This window comes from Halictus rubicundus, chromosome 9 (genome assembly GCF_050948215.1).
Source record: "Halictus rubicundus isolate RS-2024b chromosome 9, iyHalRubi1_principal, whole genome shotgun sequence".
NCBI classification, from domain to species: Eukaryota; Metazoa; Arthropoda; class Insecta; order Hymenoptera; family Halictidae; genus Halictus; species Halictus rubicundus.
In genome coordinates, this window is record NC_135157.1 from 16,867,617 (window position 1) to 16,885,822 (window position 18,206).

General features: G+C 46.1%; 2 protein-coding genes across 2 annotated transcripts in view; one reads left to right on the forward strand and one right to left on the reverse strand.

The window, feature by feature from the left end:
• LOC143357380 (uncharacterized) overlaps nt 1-18,206 on the forward strand; it is a 41,290-nt gene that overhangs the window by 2,045 nt on the left and 21,039 nt on the right. The gene's annotated exons all lie outside the window — the stretch shown is intronic.
• On the reverse strand, nt 12,325-17,625 carry LOC143357000 (uncharacterized). The gene is made up of 7 exons (XM_076793116.1): nt 16,950-17,625; nt 15,881-16,119; nt 15,405-15,412; nt 14,512-14,763; nt 14,361-14,429; nt 13,537-13,772; nt 12,325-12,477 (listed from the first exon to the last, which is right to left on the reverse strand). The coding sequence occupies exons 1-7, from the start codon at nt 17,205-17,207 to the stop codon at nt 12,325-12,327; spliced, it is 1,215 nt and encodes a 404-aa protein (XP_076649231.1). The 5' UTR covers nt 17,208-17,625.

Below are 18,206 nucleotides of genomic sequence, written 5' to 3' on the forward strand. Positions count from 1 at the left end.
TTGCGCGATCAAGGTTGCGACGCCGGAACAACCAATTGCCGAGCCGAGTTTTTTCTTTCCATAGAATCGCCTGATGTTCCAGGGAAATTCTGCTGTCGTTGGCGCAATTGTTCGAAATACGAGAAGCTGGAAAGCAGGGCTTGCTGTTTCCTTGCCGATCGATCGGGGGAAAACACGTGCCCGTTCGCTGCACGTGAATCACCCACGGTGAACAACGTAAATTATTGTTGACGTTCGCGGACTGGGCGAGAACATTCTTCTGGTCGAGTAACTTGCACGTTGAAACGCTCATGTCCCCGAGAGTCGGCTTGAAACTTTACGTAAGTGAGCCATTTTCTTATGTCCACGCCTCGTGCTCTTTACACTCTTTCCTATACCTCGGACTTTGTTTCGATTATTCGTCGGTCGACACGTTCGATTACATTTTCCGAAGAAATGCAACGGGAATTAGGCTCGAGTTAGCCTGGGAGAAAATTGTTTTCCACGGACTTGCTCGTTTCGTTTTCGTGTTTCCGTCGCATTATGTATTTACCGCGGGCCCGAGGCGGGGCTGTCCGTTTAAAGAATCATTCGACAGCATTACGCTTTAAACGAGCTTCCAGCAGACGAAGGCTCGTTAAAAATTCAAGGCTCGACAGCCAGCAGCTTTCGGGGACAACAAAAACGGAGAGAAGCGACTCGTTTCGGTTCTCCGATCGTAAAACTGTACCGGGAGACATCCCGCGATTCCTTCGTTCCGCCCTTTTGAATCTCCACGAAGCTCGCGCGGGAAATCGGAATTTCAAATCCGAGGAGACCGAATGCCACGGTGGGGGTGGGCGAGAGGGTTGTTTTGAAGCTTTGAAAGTTGTTCAAAAGGCAATTCAATGGGAATAACGAGCGGCGAATTGGAGAGGCCGATTTGCCTGGGGATCGTTGATTAAAAATGAAATACGGACGTTCGCCGGCAGACTAAATTTCATGATGTTTTTCGAAGCGGGTCCAGATTTACGCGGTTCGTTAACAAGCGCCGCCCTCTCCCGTTGCCATGCTCGTTACATCTCGCGAGCACCCATCCCCCGCAAAACTGCTCTTTATAGTCGGGCATTCGTGCTTTTCTCGTTTCTACCAACCTGTCTCTTGGCCCTCTTCTTTGACCCTTCATGCCAGACCCCCGGCTATTTATTCCCGAGCTTTCTTCAACAATTTTTAAACATTCTTGCGGAAATGTCTCAGAACTGCGCCAGACTCCTTCTCTTTGCGTCCTCAAATATTCCTTCTCGTTTTCATTTCCCGCGCAAAGGTTTCATCAACCTCATCCTTCTTTTACAATCAGTACTTTATTTTTGCGTTACGAAAATCGATCTCGCCTAACCATTCTTAACCCTTCGAGTGTAACATTGAAGTTTGAAGTTGCGTGGTTAATTATGCTGAAGCGAGGGCGAGCGTGCTCGACGTTAAACAAAAAATTGCCATCTTTTCGTGACAAGCGTGCTTGACGCGAGCATCGAAACTATTAGGTTAACTGCAGGCCCTTGACACGAAACGGAAGAAATTAGACGGAGAAGAACGAGGCACGCGATTCCAAAATAGAGAGTAACTGAAAAGAATAGTATAAAATAGGTGCAGAGATAGATGGATTGTCATCGAAGTTGGCAAAATTTTATAAAATTGCTGAACGGAGCAACGGAAGAATCGCGGGGCCGGGGCCGGGGTCGAGGCCGCAAAAATTTGGCGATCGATGCTCGATTGAGCGAGACTAATTGTTCGTTAACGAAAACGTGACGGAAGCGTGTCGAGTTCCGGTCCGGCGGAATTCTTTCGCGTGTTCGCCGAGTCGACAACGAAATGCACTCACCGTGGAAGGGTTAATTAAACGGCATCATGGGCCCGCGTTGTGCAGCGAGCGCCTTCGGGAGCAGCAATTAATCTCGAGCTCTTCCGTCCTAGAAATAATTCTCGGAGGAATTTCCGCCGCGTCACCGGCCAGAGGACACCTTTCGCCAGTTACCCTGCTATTTTTTCCACTCCCCATAGCTCACCGTCTCAGGCGAATTCCATGGGAGCCTGCCCGTTAACGCACCGTTTTCTTTGTCAAAGTCAGCCCCGCCGCGGCGTTCTATCTTCGCGAACGGAGAAGCCTCGACTCGAATTCGCGACGACCCTATTCCTCAGCCTCGAAAATTACGTCTCCGGCGCGTCACCGGCATGGGGGCGCCAAACCATTGTCGCGGCCTCTCCATTAGGACGTTTCCGGCCTGTTAAAAACAGCAAACAGAAGCAATTTATTCAGGGGACTGCAGTAATCTACGACTCGGAAATGCATTTTCGCTCACAAGGTGATTACAGTGGATTTGTTTGATCGAATAACTTTTGACGGGGGTAGTAAAACAGAAACGGAATTTATGCATTGGTGGCAAAACATCAAATAATATCACTGATACGTTATTTTCATGTAACTCATTTTCTCGTAAGCAGACAAGTTTTACTTTCATTGATATCCAAGGTCCGTTAATTACCACTTCAATTCTCTTGTATTTCATGCATCCTAAGCAAGTTTTCCACAGTCTATCTATCACCAGAGAAATGAATCTCCAAGGGTTCGAGGAATACAGATTAGCTTATTTTCCAGCGTGACGCGTGCAGGGCACCGAGCGAGATTAAACAGGAAAGATCAAAATGAAATAATTAAATAACCCCTCTCCGAGGGGGTTAATTCGGAGGAGCGCGGTTTTCCCGGAGAGGCCAGCTGCACCGCCATAAATTCCCGCGCTCGTTTTCCCTGTTCTTTTCCGCCTTAATTCCGCAAATCGTTGCGCAACAGCCTCCGCGTTATGGAACCGACCGTTCGAACGGTAAAACCACCCCCTTCGTGTTCCACTTCTCTCTGTAATCACGCTGCCTAACGATCTTACGCAACGACAGCGCGTACACGCACGCACGGGAATCCCGGAGAGAACGCGGAGAATATCATGAAATGTTCGCAGATCGCAGGACTCCCTTTTCCACTTCGCGTTTTACGATTCTCTCTGCCGCGGGTTACGATCGCGCTAATCCAAATACAGGACGATTACGCATCCGGTGCTGCGCCGTGATTAGCGTCAAGAGGTCCCCCGGTTAATCGTTTCATGTATTATTTATCAGGCTCGCTCGAACCACCGTCGAAATTCAAGCACCGTTTCAGAGAAAACCTGTTCTAACCCTTGGATCACGAAATTAGGTCAAAGTAAAAAGTGTCTGAATTAATTTGCCAGATGCAAGGTCTACGTACACGTCTCTTGTCAATTTTAATGGACTGGTGCCACCTTAAACCGTTCAATTATGTTTTCTGTTTTCTGTGCTTGACCTAGACATTTTTATTATAAATGCATAAAATCCGCACTTGTAACTCTATAATCGATGAGATTGTAGACACTCTGATCCTCCTATTGTTCCCAATGCGGCCACTGCTCAGTTTATTAATTCACCAGAAACTGAATGTTGGTGCTGGGGGTCAAAATAGACCCGGATCCCGCTGTCACAGGATTAAAGATACGTCAAGACTGGTAGCTTTATTAAAATTCCGGCTGAAATATTGGACGGTCCGCCCCCCCCCCCCCACCCTCCTGTGGAAATTCGCTCACCTCCCGGTACCTTTTTTAAAGTTTCACGGGTTTAGTAAATTAGTTCAAAGTGAATTACTAGACGGCGGATTTTATGCGTTCGGGACAGAAACGAGTTTAATTTAAACCAGTAAAAAGATTGGAAGAATTTACAAATAACGTTATTTTCCTACCAATTTCCGTTTCGCTCGAGTTTGTTGGAATTAAGGTAGACAATTTTTATTTTGCTGTCTTTTGTCGAAAATACTGTTTATTGGAAAGATTCGTCAACGGAAGACGTACTTTCGATGTTCGCTTGGCTTTTTCGAAATTGCGCAACGCGTGGCAACGAACACTGCAATCTAGAAACGCGCAGACTATCCTGGGCAGCCGAAACAGCCGAAAAACTCGCAACTATTCTCCATCCTGGCGCAGCAGCCTTGTCGAAAAGTTTCCCGGAACTTTTCCTGATTTATGATGGCAACGCGTCGCGCATGTTTCGGGAAATTCATTGGTTGGCTCGTATCGTAACGTCGAAGAGATCGGCCCTCGTTATTTTTCCGGGGCCGAACGCCCACTGTTCTAGACAGACAGACACACACACACACATACATACATGCAAGTCTAGAAAGAAAATGATCCGCGATTAATCGAGCGTGGTGCGTGCCACCTAGATTAAAACTTCGGGACATGACGGGGACAACGAAGCGGATTTTCCCTCGTTCCTTGTAATTTCCCGGACTACTCCTTTTCCGGCTCCGAACATCCGGGAGATTGCTATTCTTGCGACAGCAGCTCCTGTTAGGGCTCGGGATAAATTTCGTAGGATAACTCTGGACCGTTTTTAATTTTCCCGAGCTGGGATCGTCTTGGAACAAAATTGGAAAAAAGCGTGTCTCTCGATCCCTAGATCGGCTAGATGATCGGCTAGATTTTTACCGGAATGTTTTGCAGAGGAGTTATCGTTGATTCGTTCGAAAGAATTAGGTAGTGTGTGCTCTCCGAGTATAATTTCCAGGGCGGATGTAATTTCTTGCTCGGAAAAATCTGTATGTCGGTCGTTGCGCATTCAAAGTTGGCTATCGGTCGGATCCGGCAAATATTTGACGATCAAACTGTTGTTCGCGCGAACGGACACGCGCGATACCATTCCTGGAACCCTTCGCGCAACTCTCATCGAAAAATCCCACGGTATTGGCAGCGTTCCCACACTCTCTGCCACCCCCGCTGTTTCCCAGCCTCCTCTTCTCTTTTCTTTCTTCCTCTTCCCCCGTCCAGGCCGATTTATCTTCGGTCCAACTTATTTTATTCGATTAACGGGACTACCGAACCGGCAGCCATAAAAATACCACGGGACCGAAGTAATTTATTTAATGGAACCAGAACTGAGAATTCTAAGTTTATCATGACGACCTCTTCATCTACTCCCGGGGATCATAACGGAATTTGGCACGGGCGATACACTAGCGGCACTGAATTCTCGAATCAGAATACTTGATTCTTCCTGAAACAATTTTAACCCCTTGACATACAATGACGAATTTGACTCGTCATTCATTCTATGGGTCACTGTAGACTTTGACTCGCTTTTTTCGGCGGACGCTGTGCAGTATACAATTTTCACGTAACTGTTCAGTTGAGCGAAATTAAATGGTATTCTTCGGTCGCATCAAGTTCCATTTAATTTGTACGTCAAGGGGTTGACAATAGTCTGTTCGTCGATTTTTCTCCCAGTTTTAAGTTGCGCCATTCTTGGTACAAATCCGTAAAATCCGCAGTCACAACTGAATTAGCAGACTTGGAGCATAATTTATAACGAATTCGTTACGAGGCCAACCAAGTCGAATCGAATTCCGTTATATAGTTCTGTTTAAACGGATAAAAGGAAATGCGAAGGAATAAGGTTCTCGGTTTCCTGGGGGCTGATCCTAATGCGACAGTTATCGAGACATTACCGTATTTGCCGTAGCGGCGAGTTCGACGTTTTCATCCGGAGATTAACGTCTCCGTCGGTTCGGGTCTGCCGCCGCGCCGGCCCGATCGCCGAAAGAAAATGGTTCTCGCGGCAGCGGAACGCTCGCGTAATACCTTTTCCGTGTCGATGGTCTTATGTAAATTCCAACGAAGCGATATAAAGCGACAGAGGGAAGAGAGACAGAGTGATTCGGAGGAAGAGACACGGGGAGGGGGGACGGGGGACGGGACGAGAGAGTAAGCAGAGGGTAAACATCTGCGGCGGGGAAATGTGTGCGGGGGCTTCGAAATTGCCGATTCGCAGGGATCTTCTCTCGAATCTCGAATATTTCCCTTCGTTCCGTAAAGTTTGCAGAACCCTCGTTCCCAGGCGAAACACGTCCGAGCGGATTCGTTGATTCTTCGCCGCGCTCGGTAGCCTAACTCGCCGGCGCCGCGGTTATCCAAAGTCCTCAACCAGATTCTCCTTAACCGGATCATCAAAAATTAACGTGCTGTCGATCGATTCTACGCACGTACGTTCTTCCGTGTCTGCTTATTTTGCAAATCCCGTCAATCTACACTGTTCTATACACCATTGTTATCCGAGGAATCAATTCTGTACGAATCCCACGCGTTTCGTGGACGTTCTCCGGGGCTGGTTTCGAATTAAATAAAGAAAAATGCTTCTTCCAGTATTCATGAAAGAATCGGGGACAGTTTTAATGATAGAACGCGCGAGAGATGTTGCGGAATAAACGTTGCCCGCGCCGCCGATCGCACGAAACAGGAGTCACAGGGAGTCACGGAAAATTTCGAATGCGCCATGCATATCAATGTGTGCGCAAGTACCGTGCATCAGGGCAAAGCTTTGCAGCGAAGCTTACGTGCCGCCGCTGCGACCAAAGGGATAACGTTGACCAAGCGTCATCGGTTTGATTTAATCGGATCAATAGGGGGAACCGCTGCCCCGGCTCTTTCGGAAAATCGGTGGCGCATCGGTTTTGGATGTTTACGGTGACAACACGCTCGGTTCGCCGTCTCCGCCGTTGCCATTAGCCCTTTCAACCCTTGTAAAACGCGGGTTGCCGGATTTTCGAATCGCACTGATAAATATAAATAAAAAGCACGAGATCGTCGAGATCGAGGAATCGCAGGAAAGTCGGGGAGGATGCGCCGCGCGTCGTTCGTGCGCCTAAATAGCGAGTGTTAGCGTACCAGACTCTTCTTTGTGTATCTTACGAGATCTCTAGCTGAGAAACAGAAGCGTAAACACGTTGTATCGTACGATTAGATGATGCGAAGCGTAGACGTCGCGTCGGAGGCGGTCGGACTTCGCGAAGACGTTCCGAAGCGTGTACGGGAAAACGAAGCTGATTTTCCTCGACAGGCGTATCGACGAGGCGACGAGGCGCGCGACGTAAGTGCCTGTGGTGCGCGCGAGATATGTACTACTTTTTCGAGCACATTTTTCCAACTCGAACGCGAATCGTTCTCCGCCGATCGTCGAGACGGCCCGGAAATTCCAAGTGGAACGCGTCGACGCTCGATCAGACGTCGTTTTCAGGACGCGTCGCGTCGTTCCGCGACGTCTCGGCGAACGGACACACACGGAGAACGGGACGAGAGCAAGGTGTACACCGGTACGGCCGGCCACCGATCAACAGTAGCAATAATCGAAGAACTTTGTTAGCGATGTTAAGAAGATACTTCACGAGCTCGATCGTAAGAACGTCAAGGGTGACTCGACACGAGCAGCGTCGTGTATCTTGCGAACAATTAGGCGGACTTTAAGTCATCTGCTGTTTATCTGTTTATCGTTCGTTTGCGAAATACGGACCTTTGACTTCCGGTAGAAGTATTTCTCCTTGCGGGCTGTGCTTGTGAATTTTTATCTCGGGAACTATACGTCGGATCGAGACGAATTTTTCTTTATTTTGATCTAGGAAGTCTAGGCTACCGTGAGAATTTTTTATTCGCTAATAACTCGTAAACAATTATTTTTAAACAAATTTTCTTGGATCAGATAAATCGGTGAGACCTCGTACGAAATCTTATTTATAATTTTCAATGTAAACTTCACTTTTCGATCGAACAAAATTTGGATACAGTAGAATAAATCTTCCCCGTCAAGATGAAAAAGATTTCAAGTCGTTCGGAAGATTGATTTCCGTGATAAAAATTCATAAGCATGTTCGTTCCAGTGTCGCGGGAATAAAAATCCAGCAAAAATTGAATAATTCAACGATCTGTATTTCGCGGACGAATCGGAATCCACTGAAACGATGACATAAACCTGACCTAATTTCTCGAGTATTACACCATGCTGTGTCCGCCGTTGCCGAAACTTCGCGACATCGTCGAGGAAAAATCGATCCGATTCCGTACCCATGGCGATAGAAACAGCCGATGAACGTGTCCGAGTCGAACGGGAAACTACGACGATCTTTCGAAACTCGTCCACTCAGCGACAAGCCGACGTTAGGATCGACGAGTCCAGTCACCGATTCGCCGGTGCAGAGTTTTAACGATCGTTCGCGTTGTTTAGCAAACTCGGCCAGCTCGCCGAGAGAAACTTTCGAGATGGAATTAGCTTTGGTTCCAGCTGCAGAACCGAAAACGGAATTACGAATCGGGAGAGGCGAACGCTGACTGACCCCGGCTGGCTGAGACCACCGGTTTGTCATTGGCAGTCAAAAAGAAAACCAGTCAAATATCCTGCTGAAGCAATTTTTCGTTTGTCGCGTGAAGATCACGCCTCCCAAACAAAGAATTCTTCGTTCCATTTTTCTATTTGTTCCGATCGTTGCCGGAGGATCGTCGTCGTTCAACGCCGGGACGCCATTTCCTCGCCTGATCGCCATTTTGCGGCAATCACGCACTCTTCAATTAGAAATAATTTCACCAGATTTTACTTCTCGAGAAACTTTACGTACACAATATTTCACTGACAGAGATCCAAATAATTTTCATTCTCATGAAGATTGAATCGTTTCAACAGAGAAAGCTCTTCAAGAATTATACTAATTCAAACGTTATATTAATTCCAAGAATTTGCCGTTTGCTTTGAGAAGACTATTAAAAGATTTGTGATGAATAACAGAATAAAAAAATCTGCAGGCGTCTATGACCAACACGTTACTTCGAGCAATCATGATCGAAGTCGCGAACGTTTCCGCGACGTCGCTCGGGATCGACGACGCTCTCGTGATCGTTTTCGCCGACGATCCATGATCGAGCCCCCCGCGCACGCACTATCCGCGTGCCGCGACAAACCCGACTCTCGAGACAATTCATCGAGGCGAATCGATTTACATTAACTTATACTCGTATTGTAAGCGGGTCACGCGAACTAACAGTTGCTTTAAGTAATTTTTACATTTTCAAGGGGAATTAATAATGGTAAGAGGTCGATTCCGCTTAGCGTGATTTCTAGGTGCTTTCCGTGTAAAATTCTCGTAATTAAGCTTCGTCGAGCTAGAGTGTCCTCTCTTTGTCTTTCTCCCTGTCTCTCTCTGTTCGACTTGACGCCCGGTTCCCGCGGAAATGTCCGATTTTCTTAATCGTCCAAAGAAACCATAATTATCTGAAGCGGCTAATATCTTGGACTGTGAAGCTCCGAAGGGTTGTTTCAAAAATTCCATTTTGGCAAGGAGGAACGGGTTTCCAGCCGGAGCGGGTATAAGGGAAGAAAATGGCGTTTGTTCTGAGAATCGGACGTTTCGGCTGGCAGGAGAAAGTGCTCGAGGAGACAAGGTAAGCGAAAGGAAAGGGCGAAAGAAGGAAAAATGTGACCTCGGTCCGACGTCTCGCGGGGATCGCTAATTGCCCGAGGAGAAAAGGGTCGAGGACGCGTTAATTTTGATGGAGCGATTAAAGATCGCTCGAGACAGAGTTTGCGTAATCGAGGAAGCTCCCCGGACGTGGGGAATGCGAGTATTCGTTGATTGGTCGTCCGATTACCCTCGACGAGACGTCTTTCTGCATCGAAAGGGTCGCGTCGATCTCCTCGGACGTTTCCGAGCGCGGAAGGATGTCGGACCGACGCGAAACGGGTCGAGTTCGGGATTGAATTCGAGCCACGAGATAGAGACAATTTCGACGTCGATCGCCTCGCGCGATTCTCGCGTCGGAACGAGTGGAAACTGTCTCGATCGATACGGAAATCCGGCTATCGACGAGATCCTCTTTCTCTCTTTCCCTCGGCGTCTTTCCTTCCCTCTCCTAACCTCTCTCTCTCTCTCTCTCTTTCTCACTCATTCTTAAGTAATCCCAAGGAACACACACCCTTTCTCTCAGTCCCCTCACACACTCTCGTCCAACGCACCGACGACGATTTTTCCCAGGAGAGCTCTCTCCTTTCGCGAGCATGAAGCTCGAAGGAGCTGTTTTACTATAGCGTAACTCTAAATATCTTGAAATGCTGCAGATTTAAAGGGGCTACTCTAATGCGTACCGTTATACTTGTATCGCTACTCGCATCGCTGTTGTTACCGCCTAGTTCTAAATACTTAACGCTAATCTACTGTTACCGTACTAACGAGCAGCATCGTGACAAGTTTTTTCCGTCTGATTACGCCGCGGCCTGATCGCGCGTCCACGGTCGATTACTATCGAATTGATCCGAGCATTGTTCCTCCGGAGCATGTTCGTGCGGTTAATAATTGGAAAGACAATACCTGCTCGGTCACTGTTGCGAATACGACTGTTGAAAATTGTTATTAGCGCGTTAACTAGTGGGCGACCTGTGAACGAAGCTTAACCAGTTTCTCTTAGACAATAATCTCAAGAGAAGTTGTCGTAGTATGTTACTCGAGATACGTCGTAGATTTAGTGACGATTAGACTGCGGATCTTTGTGCCGGAATAACAATCGTGCGCGTTCATTTCGACACGTAGGAACCGAATAGGAATTCACTTCTCTTTTACAACCGGTTTTACTTGGAAATTGTTATAATCTTTTTGTCGTTCGTAGTTACACCCGTTTCTGCTGAAGGTACACGAAATCCGCAGTCCACCGATGAGATCGCTGTTGCTGTGAACGATTTATCGAACGATCCTCGAATATTAACAAACGACTCTTATCCCCTTTACCGAATGCATTGTCTATCCTTATATAAAAATGATCAAAGTCACGTAGCATGAGAACGAAGGTGGCGATAAAAACTCGTCCCGGAGAATTTCGAGAATGCTCGGAGGCGATCGAAACGAATCGGTTTCAATTCGGAGCAACGTAATCGACCGGCACGCTTCTGGAAGCAATTGTAGAACGTGCTCGAGAGTTCGTCGAGAATGATTTGGTGGTCGCGCGACGCGCGATTACGGCACGGAGCTAAGAGAAACGCGTTTCTTTCACTGGACTAAACGCAAAACGCGAAAACTATCGCGTCGGAGAATAGCAATGGAAAAAAGACGCTTCTCGAAACAAGACACGCGTACACGAATATATATATATACACACACGCACACGTATACACAGGCATACACGCATCTTGAGAGACACAGGAGACACTTGTGACCTGCACGCACACGTACACGCACACAGACACGGCGCATGCACACCGACGAGACAATGATAGACACACGAAGAACACACGATATGGTACACGTTGTACAATTTACAAAAAGAAAACGTCAAGGTCATTGTTTTACGAACTTTCTGTGATAATTATTAACAATCACTAAATACGAGGAGAATCACTTATTGCGAAGACGACGCGACGGAGAAACGGCTGGACAGATATACATAATTGTATTATGGTAACAGGGCAAAAGCGAATAATTAATCCGCGCGCGAGAAATTTCGGAGGAAAATTGCGATGGTGTGGACACGATAAAAATAAAACGTTACAAAAAAAAAAAAGAAATGAAATGGAAGAAAAGAGGAAGAGTAAGAGAGTCTTGTTATGTGATAATCGTTACTGTTCCGTAGCTCGTTGACGATTCCCAGGTCCGTCGATGATGCGGCGATCACGATCGATATCGATCAACGACGGAAACGCGCGCTCGCGACAATGAAAATCGGCGCGCGACTTTGAAATGTTGCTCGGTTACCACGAAAATCTAAGCGCATTGTTATTTTGTATGGTTCCATGCGTTTTTTCTAAATGTCGACGACGTCGTAACACACGATAACCGGTGGTGATTAATAAAAATAACTTGAAGCACACGCCGCCGACACGATTTTCTCTCCTTCCTATCCAAACCTGCGAAAGCGATTTTTTAAAACATTTACGAACAGCCTTTCCTCTATCCGGATTTAAAAAGACGATTTTTTTAAACGTTTATGGAGAGTGATTTTTCTGAAATTGTTTCACTCTGATCGACATTATTCTTAAAAACGATTTCCCCGTTTATGAAGAGCGATTAGCGAAATTGCTCGATTTCGAACAATTCTCTCGTGGAAGTTCCGCGTATTTGCAACAAATTGCTCTCTAATGGAGCCGTAATTAGATTGCGGGTGCTTTTGCAATTTCGAACTTTTGCGAGCCAGTTTCGAACAATTCGAATATAAATTTGTATATTCGATTAAGCTTCCCATTAGAGTCTAAACGAAATGGGAAGTTTATCAAACTTCGGTCCAACTTGGAATTGGCGTTTGCCTATAACCTAAATGAATTAAATTCTATTTCAATTACATTCAACATTTTTGCTTTCCCGTTGAACGGTAACTTCTTTATTAGCTTATCTCCCATCGCAAAGACTACACGCTAGAACGGTTCTACTAATAATAAATGTCAGAGTAATTACAACGGTTCGCTGTCGGCTTTCTCGAGCAAAATCGTTCGCGTTTCTGCGATTGCGACGAGGCTTTAAAAATTCACGTTTCCAGCTGCTGCGCGTGCCAAATTTAATCGATAGAGTTCCTCCGCGCGTCGCATGTCCTCGCGCACGGCTTGTATCCTCAGCTGAACCTCCTGGACCCCCATCTCGGCGATCTTCACCTTCAGGCGTTTTTCTTCCGTCTGCAACGGGAAATCCTGATCTCAAGCGAAATCCCCTTTAGTCTGTTAGGGGATCATCCCGATGCGACGCTATTTTTCCCTTCTTTGAAACTGATTCTTTCTACGAGTCCTGCACCGAGAATCCCTCCCTCGAAAAGCCGTGCAATGAAAACGAAAAAATGTTCCAACATTCTTCTTGAATGCAACAATCAACAGGCAGAAAACTGGAACCGTCGCTCATTTTATAGACATTGTAAAAAATTCCGACCGTCGCATCGGAATGACTCCTTCAAGAGTTACACCACTTTGAACGTCCAAAATAAATATTAAAAACCATGCGAGTAAGAAGTGTACACTAAAAGAAGATTGCAGAGGCGCTACACCACTTTGAACGTCCAAAATAAATATTAAAAACCATGCGAATAAGAAGTGTACCCTAAAAGAAGATTGCAGAAGCGTTACACCACTTTGAACGTCCAAAATGAATATTAAAAACCATGCGAGTAAGAAGTGTACCCTAAAAGAAGATTGCAGAGGCGCTACACCACTTTGAACGTCCAAAATAAATATTAAAAACCATGCGAGTAAGAAGTGTACACTAAAAGAAGATTGCAGAGGCGCTACACCACTTTGAACGTCCAAAATAAATATTAAAAACCATACGAATAAGAAGTGTACACTAAAAGAAGATTGCAGAAGCGCTACACCACTTTGAACGTCCAAAATAAATATTAAAAACTATGCGAATAAGAAGTGTACACTAAAAGAAGATTGCAGAGGCGCTCTAAACGAGGACTGAAGGTAAATTGTTCACATTTTATACAGAAAATATCCAAAATAATTTTCGAAGTAATATGCGAAGAGTGTGGCGGAGCAATTAAACTAGCTTTTAATTACACAGTCGCGTACAGACGTGGAATTCCAATAACTATGTCCATGACAGAATATTTATATATTATTTAGTCGTGATTCGTGCAGTTAAGAGCTGGCCAGACTTTTGTCGACAATAACGAGTGTTCTGGTTGGACGTTCCAGGTGGAAAGTGGCGTAACCCGGTAAGTATGCTGTTGTTCTACAAACTTCGAGCTGCTGCAGAAGCAGCCGGTGCTTCAGCTTGTTCCGATAATCGGTCAAGAAAACGTAGCCCCTCTTCGAGCCGAGGGAATCGTTCCTCTCGACGTCCTGTTTCGTCGAAACAACGACCGCCGCTGCGCTGCCCTCTCCGCTCTCGACGGAAGCAGACGTCGTCGGCGGGTTTCTTCTCTCGAACTCGTCGAGACGTATCCTGTGCTCCGACGATTCGCGATCCTCGTTACCTGCTTCAAAAGAGTCGCCGTTGCACGAGACACCAAACAACATTTCTGTCGAGCCACCCTTTCGACCTTCCACCGTTCCCCCTCGAAACCCTTCGCGAAGTTTCTTTTCTTCCCTTAAACTGTCTCTGTTACCAAACTTTTCAAATGTCGCAGTGCACTTTCTAAACGGGCTCGATTAAAAATTGCGATATTAAACCTACAATTAAAGTCCCGTGCCAGTGGATTTTTAAACGAAATAAAAATGTTGGAGTGCTAATAAGGTGAATCGTTTATAATCATCGAAGATTCCCGAGCGACTGCTGTGTTCTGCAATTAAAACAGTTTTTATTCCGCATAAAGATCCACAGCGGAGGCAGTCGTTTGGAAAATGGAGGCGCTCCAAACAGATTACGCAGTATTTCAGCGGAGTTTTGCGGAGTTTTGCGGAATTTCCAGGGGAAGATCGTGGCGCAACAATTCATAATCTGCGGGAGCAGGAGCCATCGCGGAGTTAATGTCCCTTAAGTGTCGTTAGCGCACACATTCGGGAAACTACGAACTATAACGCCCCTCTCGAGCGAAACTAACAATCTGTTTGCAGGCCCTTACTTGCGTTTTGCGAGTCGGAAGAGTCCTCGCAGGTGCGCCTCCGTTCCCGCGGCTGCCATAAAACGTCCGCTAAAATCCGAAGAGAGAATACGCCGTTTAAATTCCAGAGTTTCAGCCGTTCGTTTTCTACGATTATTACGCCGGTACTTACTTGTGCTCGGGTAGAATTCGCTTTTCGCCGGTCGTTCGTTCTCGTCGGGATAGAGGACCGACACCGTCACGCTGTTGTCCGAAATTTTTGCGCTGGACACCACGATGCGGTTTCTCGTTTTGCAATCGGTCAACGGGGGACGATCCAATCCCGGGATCTCCTTCTTCTCGTCCGTTTCGTCGCTTTCAGGGCTGACGTGATCGGTGAACGTCGCGTCTTCCTCCTCCTTCTCCGTTTTTACGCAAGAGAGATCTTAAAGTCGGAGGTAAGTGTTCAATGTCTAGCGAGATTGCAGCCGGTATTGTTGCTAAACCAATCGCAGCAAACGTTCCGAAAAATTCACATACGTGCTACGAACCTCGCACTACAACCCTCTTACACTAATTAAATTCCCCGGTCAACTTTGCTGTCCAAAATCTTTTGTTAAACTGCACACGATCTGATTGGCGTAGTTTCGAAAATAATCCCAGTAAAAATTTGAAAGAATTCACATACATGCTACGAGCCTCGTACTACAACCCTCTTACACTAATTAAATTCCCCGGTCAACTTTGCTGTTCAAAATCGGTTCATTTGATAAACCTGCACACGACCTGATTGGCGCAGTTTCGAAAATAATCCCAGTAAAAATTTGAAAGAATTCACATACATGCTACGAACCTCGTACTACAACCCTCTTACACTAATTGAATTCCCCGGTCAACTTTGCTGTCCAAAATCTTTTGTTAAACCTGCACACGATCTAATTGGCGTAGTTTCGAAAATAATCCCAGTAAAAATTCGAAAAAATTCACATACATGCTACGCACCTCGTACTACAACCCTCTTACACTAATTAAACTCCCCGGTCAACTTTGCTGTTCATAATCGGTTCATTTGTTAAACCCACAGACCACATGATCTAATTGGCGTAATTTCGAAAATAATCCCAGTAAAAATTCGAAAAAATTCACGGATGTACTGTCGACCTATTACTACAACCCTCTTACACTCAAGTCATCTCCGAGTTCAAAGGTCAGTCTAAAGTAAGTAGCGACGTCGCGATCCGTAGAAACGGCTCCTACGTCTTAAAGTCGTCGTTTCCTCAAAGACAACAGCCCAGCTGATCTTATGAACATAATAGCGTCATAGTACACGTGTAACAGTACAGGTATGAATTTTCTCAAAATTATAATCCCACTTAGTTGCGAAACTGGCAGATTAAATGGCGATCGCGACGCACAAAACTATGACCGCTCGTAACACGGTGATGTACGCATTACATTCGCATTAGGTACATCGTACGGTAGCTTTACTATACTTTTACGATACCGTAACTTCTTACGAGTCTCGGTCCCCTAAATTCCCCGCGTTCTTTCGCGTAAATTACCCCGAGACGGCAGCTGTTCGGAAAATAATAGTAAAAATACCGATCACATCTTCCGATGAACCAGGATCTTCTTGCGTTTCCGTGGACTCGATCGGCGAAGCTGGAGAACGATCTGCGGTCGGCTGCGAGGCTTCCTGGATTTCCGAAAACTTGGACGCAGGCCGATTTTCGACCAGGACTCGGTATCGATTCCATTCGGGGGACTCGCTGTCCGACGAGTTTGCGCACTTTTTACTCTCCTGCAATGATTCGCGTTTAACGGGGCACGGGTTCGATCTCCAACCATGAATTTTTATGAAACTTCGCCGAAATGTAACTGCCCTACCAATATCGCACACGTGTCTTACATTTGTCGTGCAACGTGCACGTTGAACGATTGGAAACTCAATGAAAGTGTCTATCGCAACAATGTATGTCTCTTCGGGTTGTCGACAGTGCAACGCAACAGGACAAACATAGAAATAGAAATACGCAGAGCGTTTCCGAATATAAATGTGTGCTACTCGTAATTATTCAATATCCCAAGCAAGCACTGGCTATACAAATTAATTCGTGGCCCCCGGAATCGATCAGTAATTTCTCTTTAAAGCAAAATCTTTTACCCGCTGAATTGAAGATCCAGCGATCGTAAGATGGTGTAAACACACGAAACCTGACAGAGAATATTTTTGACAGTTCGTGAATAATTAATAAATCAATGTAATTTGTACACCTGATAAAACAAATCAAGACACGACCGAGAAGCACGAAATGTGAATGATATGGTTCGATTGTCTGTAAACAGTTAACAAAGGCCTACGAAAAATGCGATAAATCGTCGCGAAGCAAGAAATGAAAGAACAGCTCTTTGGTCTGAACGAAACGCGAAACAAAACAAGTAGCACACTGGATATTTCTCAAAAGACGCTTAATTCGAGGCGGGGCTATTTTCAGGTTGTCGAACGAATCTGTCAGATCAATCACGGTTTTCTTCAGCTTTCCAGAGAGAAAGAGAGAGAAAGAGGGAAAAGAGTAAGAGAGAGAGAGAGAGAGAGAGGTTTCAAGAGCGAATGATTAAGAAAACGAGTACCTTCCCGAGCGCCCTGGCCTTCTTGCAATGATACTTGTAATTCTGCCAGTACTTCTTCAGCTGCGCGGAGGTCTTCCGCGTGAATCCCATCTTCTTGAACTCGTTCTCGATGGTGGTCCAGATCTTCCTCCGGGCGAGGGTCGAGGTGCTCTTGTCCAACAGCGGAGCGTACTGCTTCATTAGGGACAATAAATGAACCCGTTCCTCCTTATCGAATTGATTCTTCTTTCTGTCGGTCTCCGACAAATTACGCGGCATCCTCGAGGAGCTCTATCGGAAACCGATATGTACTGGAGATGTCGAACGATACGCAGACTACACGTGTGTGTCGTGTGTGTGTGTATATATAGACATGTGCTATATCTCTCGAGGTTGATCCTCTCGCGATTCTTGGTCCCGCACGCCTTCGCGGGAAAAGCGGCGAAATCCGAGGCTTAAGACCGTAAGATCGTTTCTAGTCGACCGAAGAAGCCCGAGCGCTTTTGTTTCCTGCGACAAAACAGACCGGCGAGAGCGATTCGCCTTTCTTTGCATCCCGATCCTAGGTAGCTCTGCACGTCTTGTCTTCGTTCACTCTCGGAAGACAATCGACGATCGACGCCCGAAATTCGATCGTTCCGCCGCGCCGTCTGTTCCACTCACGCGAACTTCGGACCAAACCTGCCAGAACATTTCCCGATAACATAGATCAAACCGACCAGTCGATCTTCCCTCAAAATCTAGCATTTATAGAAACTAGAAAATTTACACAGTTCATTCGAGGACTTGATCGTCTTCTAAAATTAATTCTCCGCATCGATTTTTCCCCAGCCATTTAACATCGAGTCGATCTCGTAATGGACGTTTCAATCAGAATCCATTAAACGCGAACACGCTTACGCTAAAGCGAAATAAAATCCTCTTCTTCTCTCGTAATTCTCCTTTGAGTCGAGATAAAATTCTGCGTCCTTATTGCCGGTATTTAGCCACTCGACTTAATAACGCCGCGCGATAAATGTAAATTTTCTGTCTCTCGCAGGAAATCGTTAACGGCAATGTTATTACAGAATAAAAAGAAAATATTGCTTCTTTTCTCTAAATATTGAACGTTTATTAAACCGACCGATCGCATAACACGCAGGCATTCTACGCACGATTGCGTCTCCGTTCGATTTGCCAATGAGTGCTCAGGTGATTCGAGAGGGATCGATCGAGGATCGAAATTCGGATCGCGACACGATCGAGACGTCCCCTCGAACTTACAGAGACAGCACACAC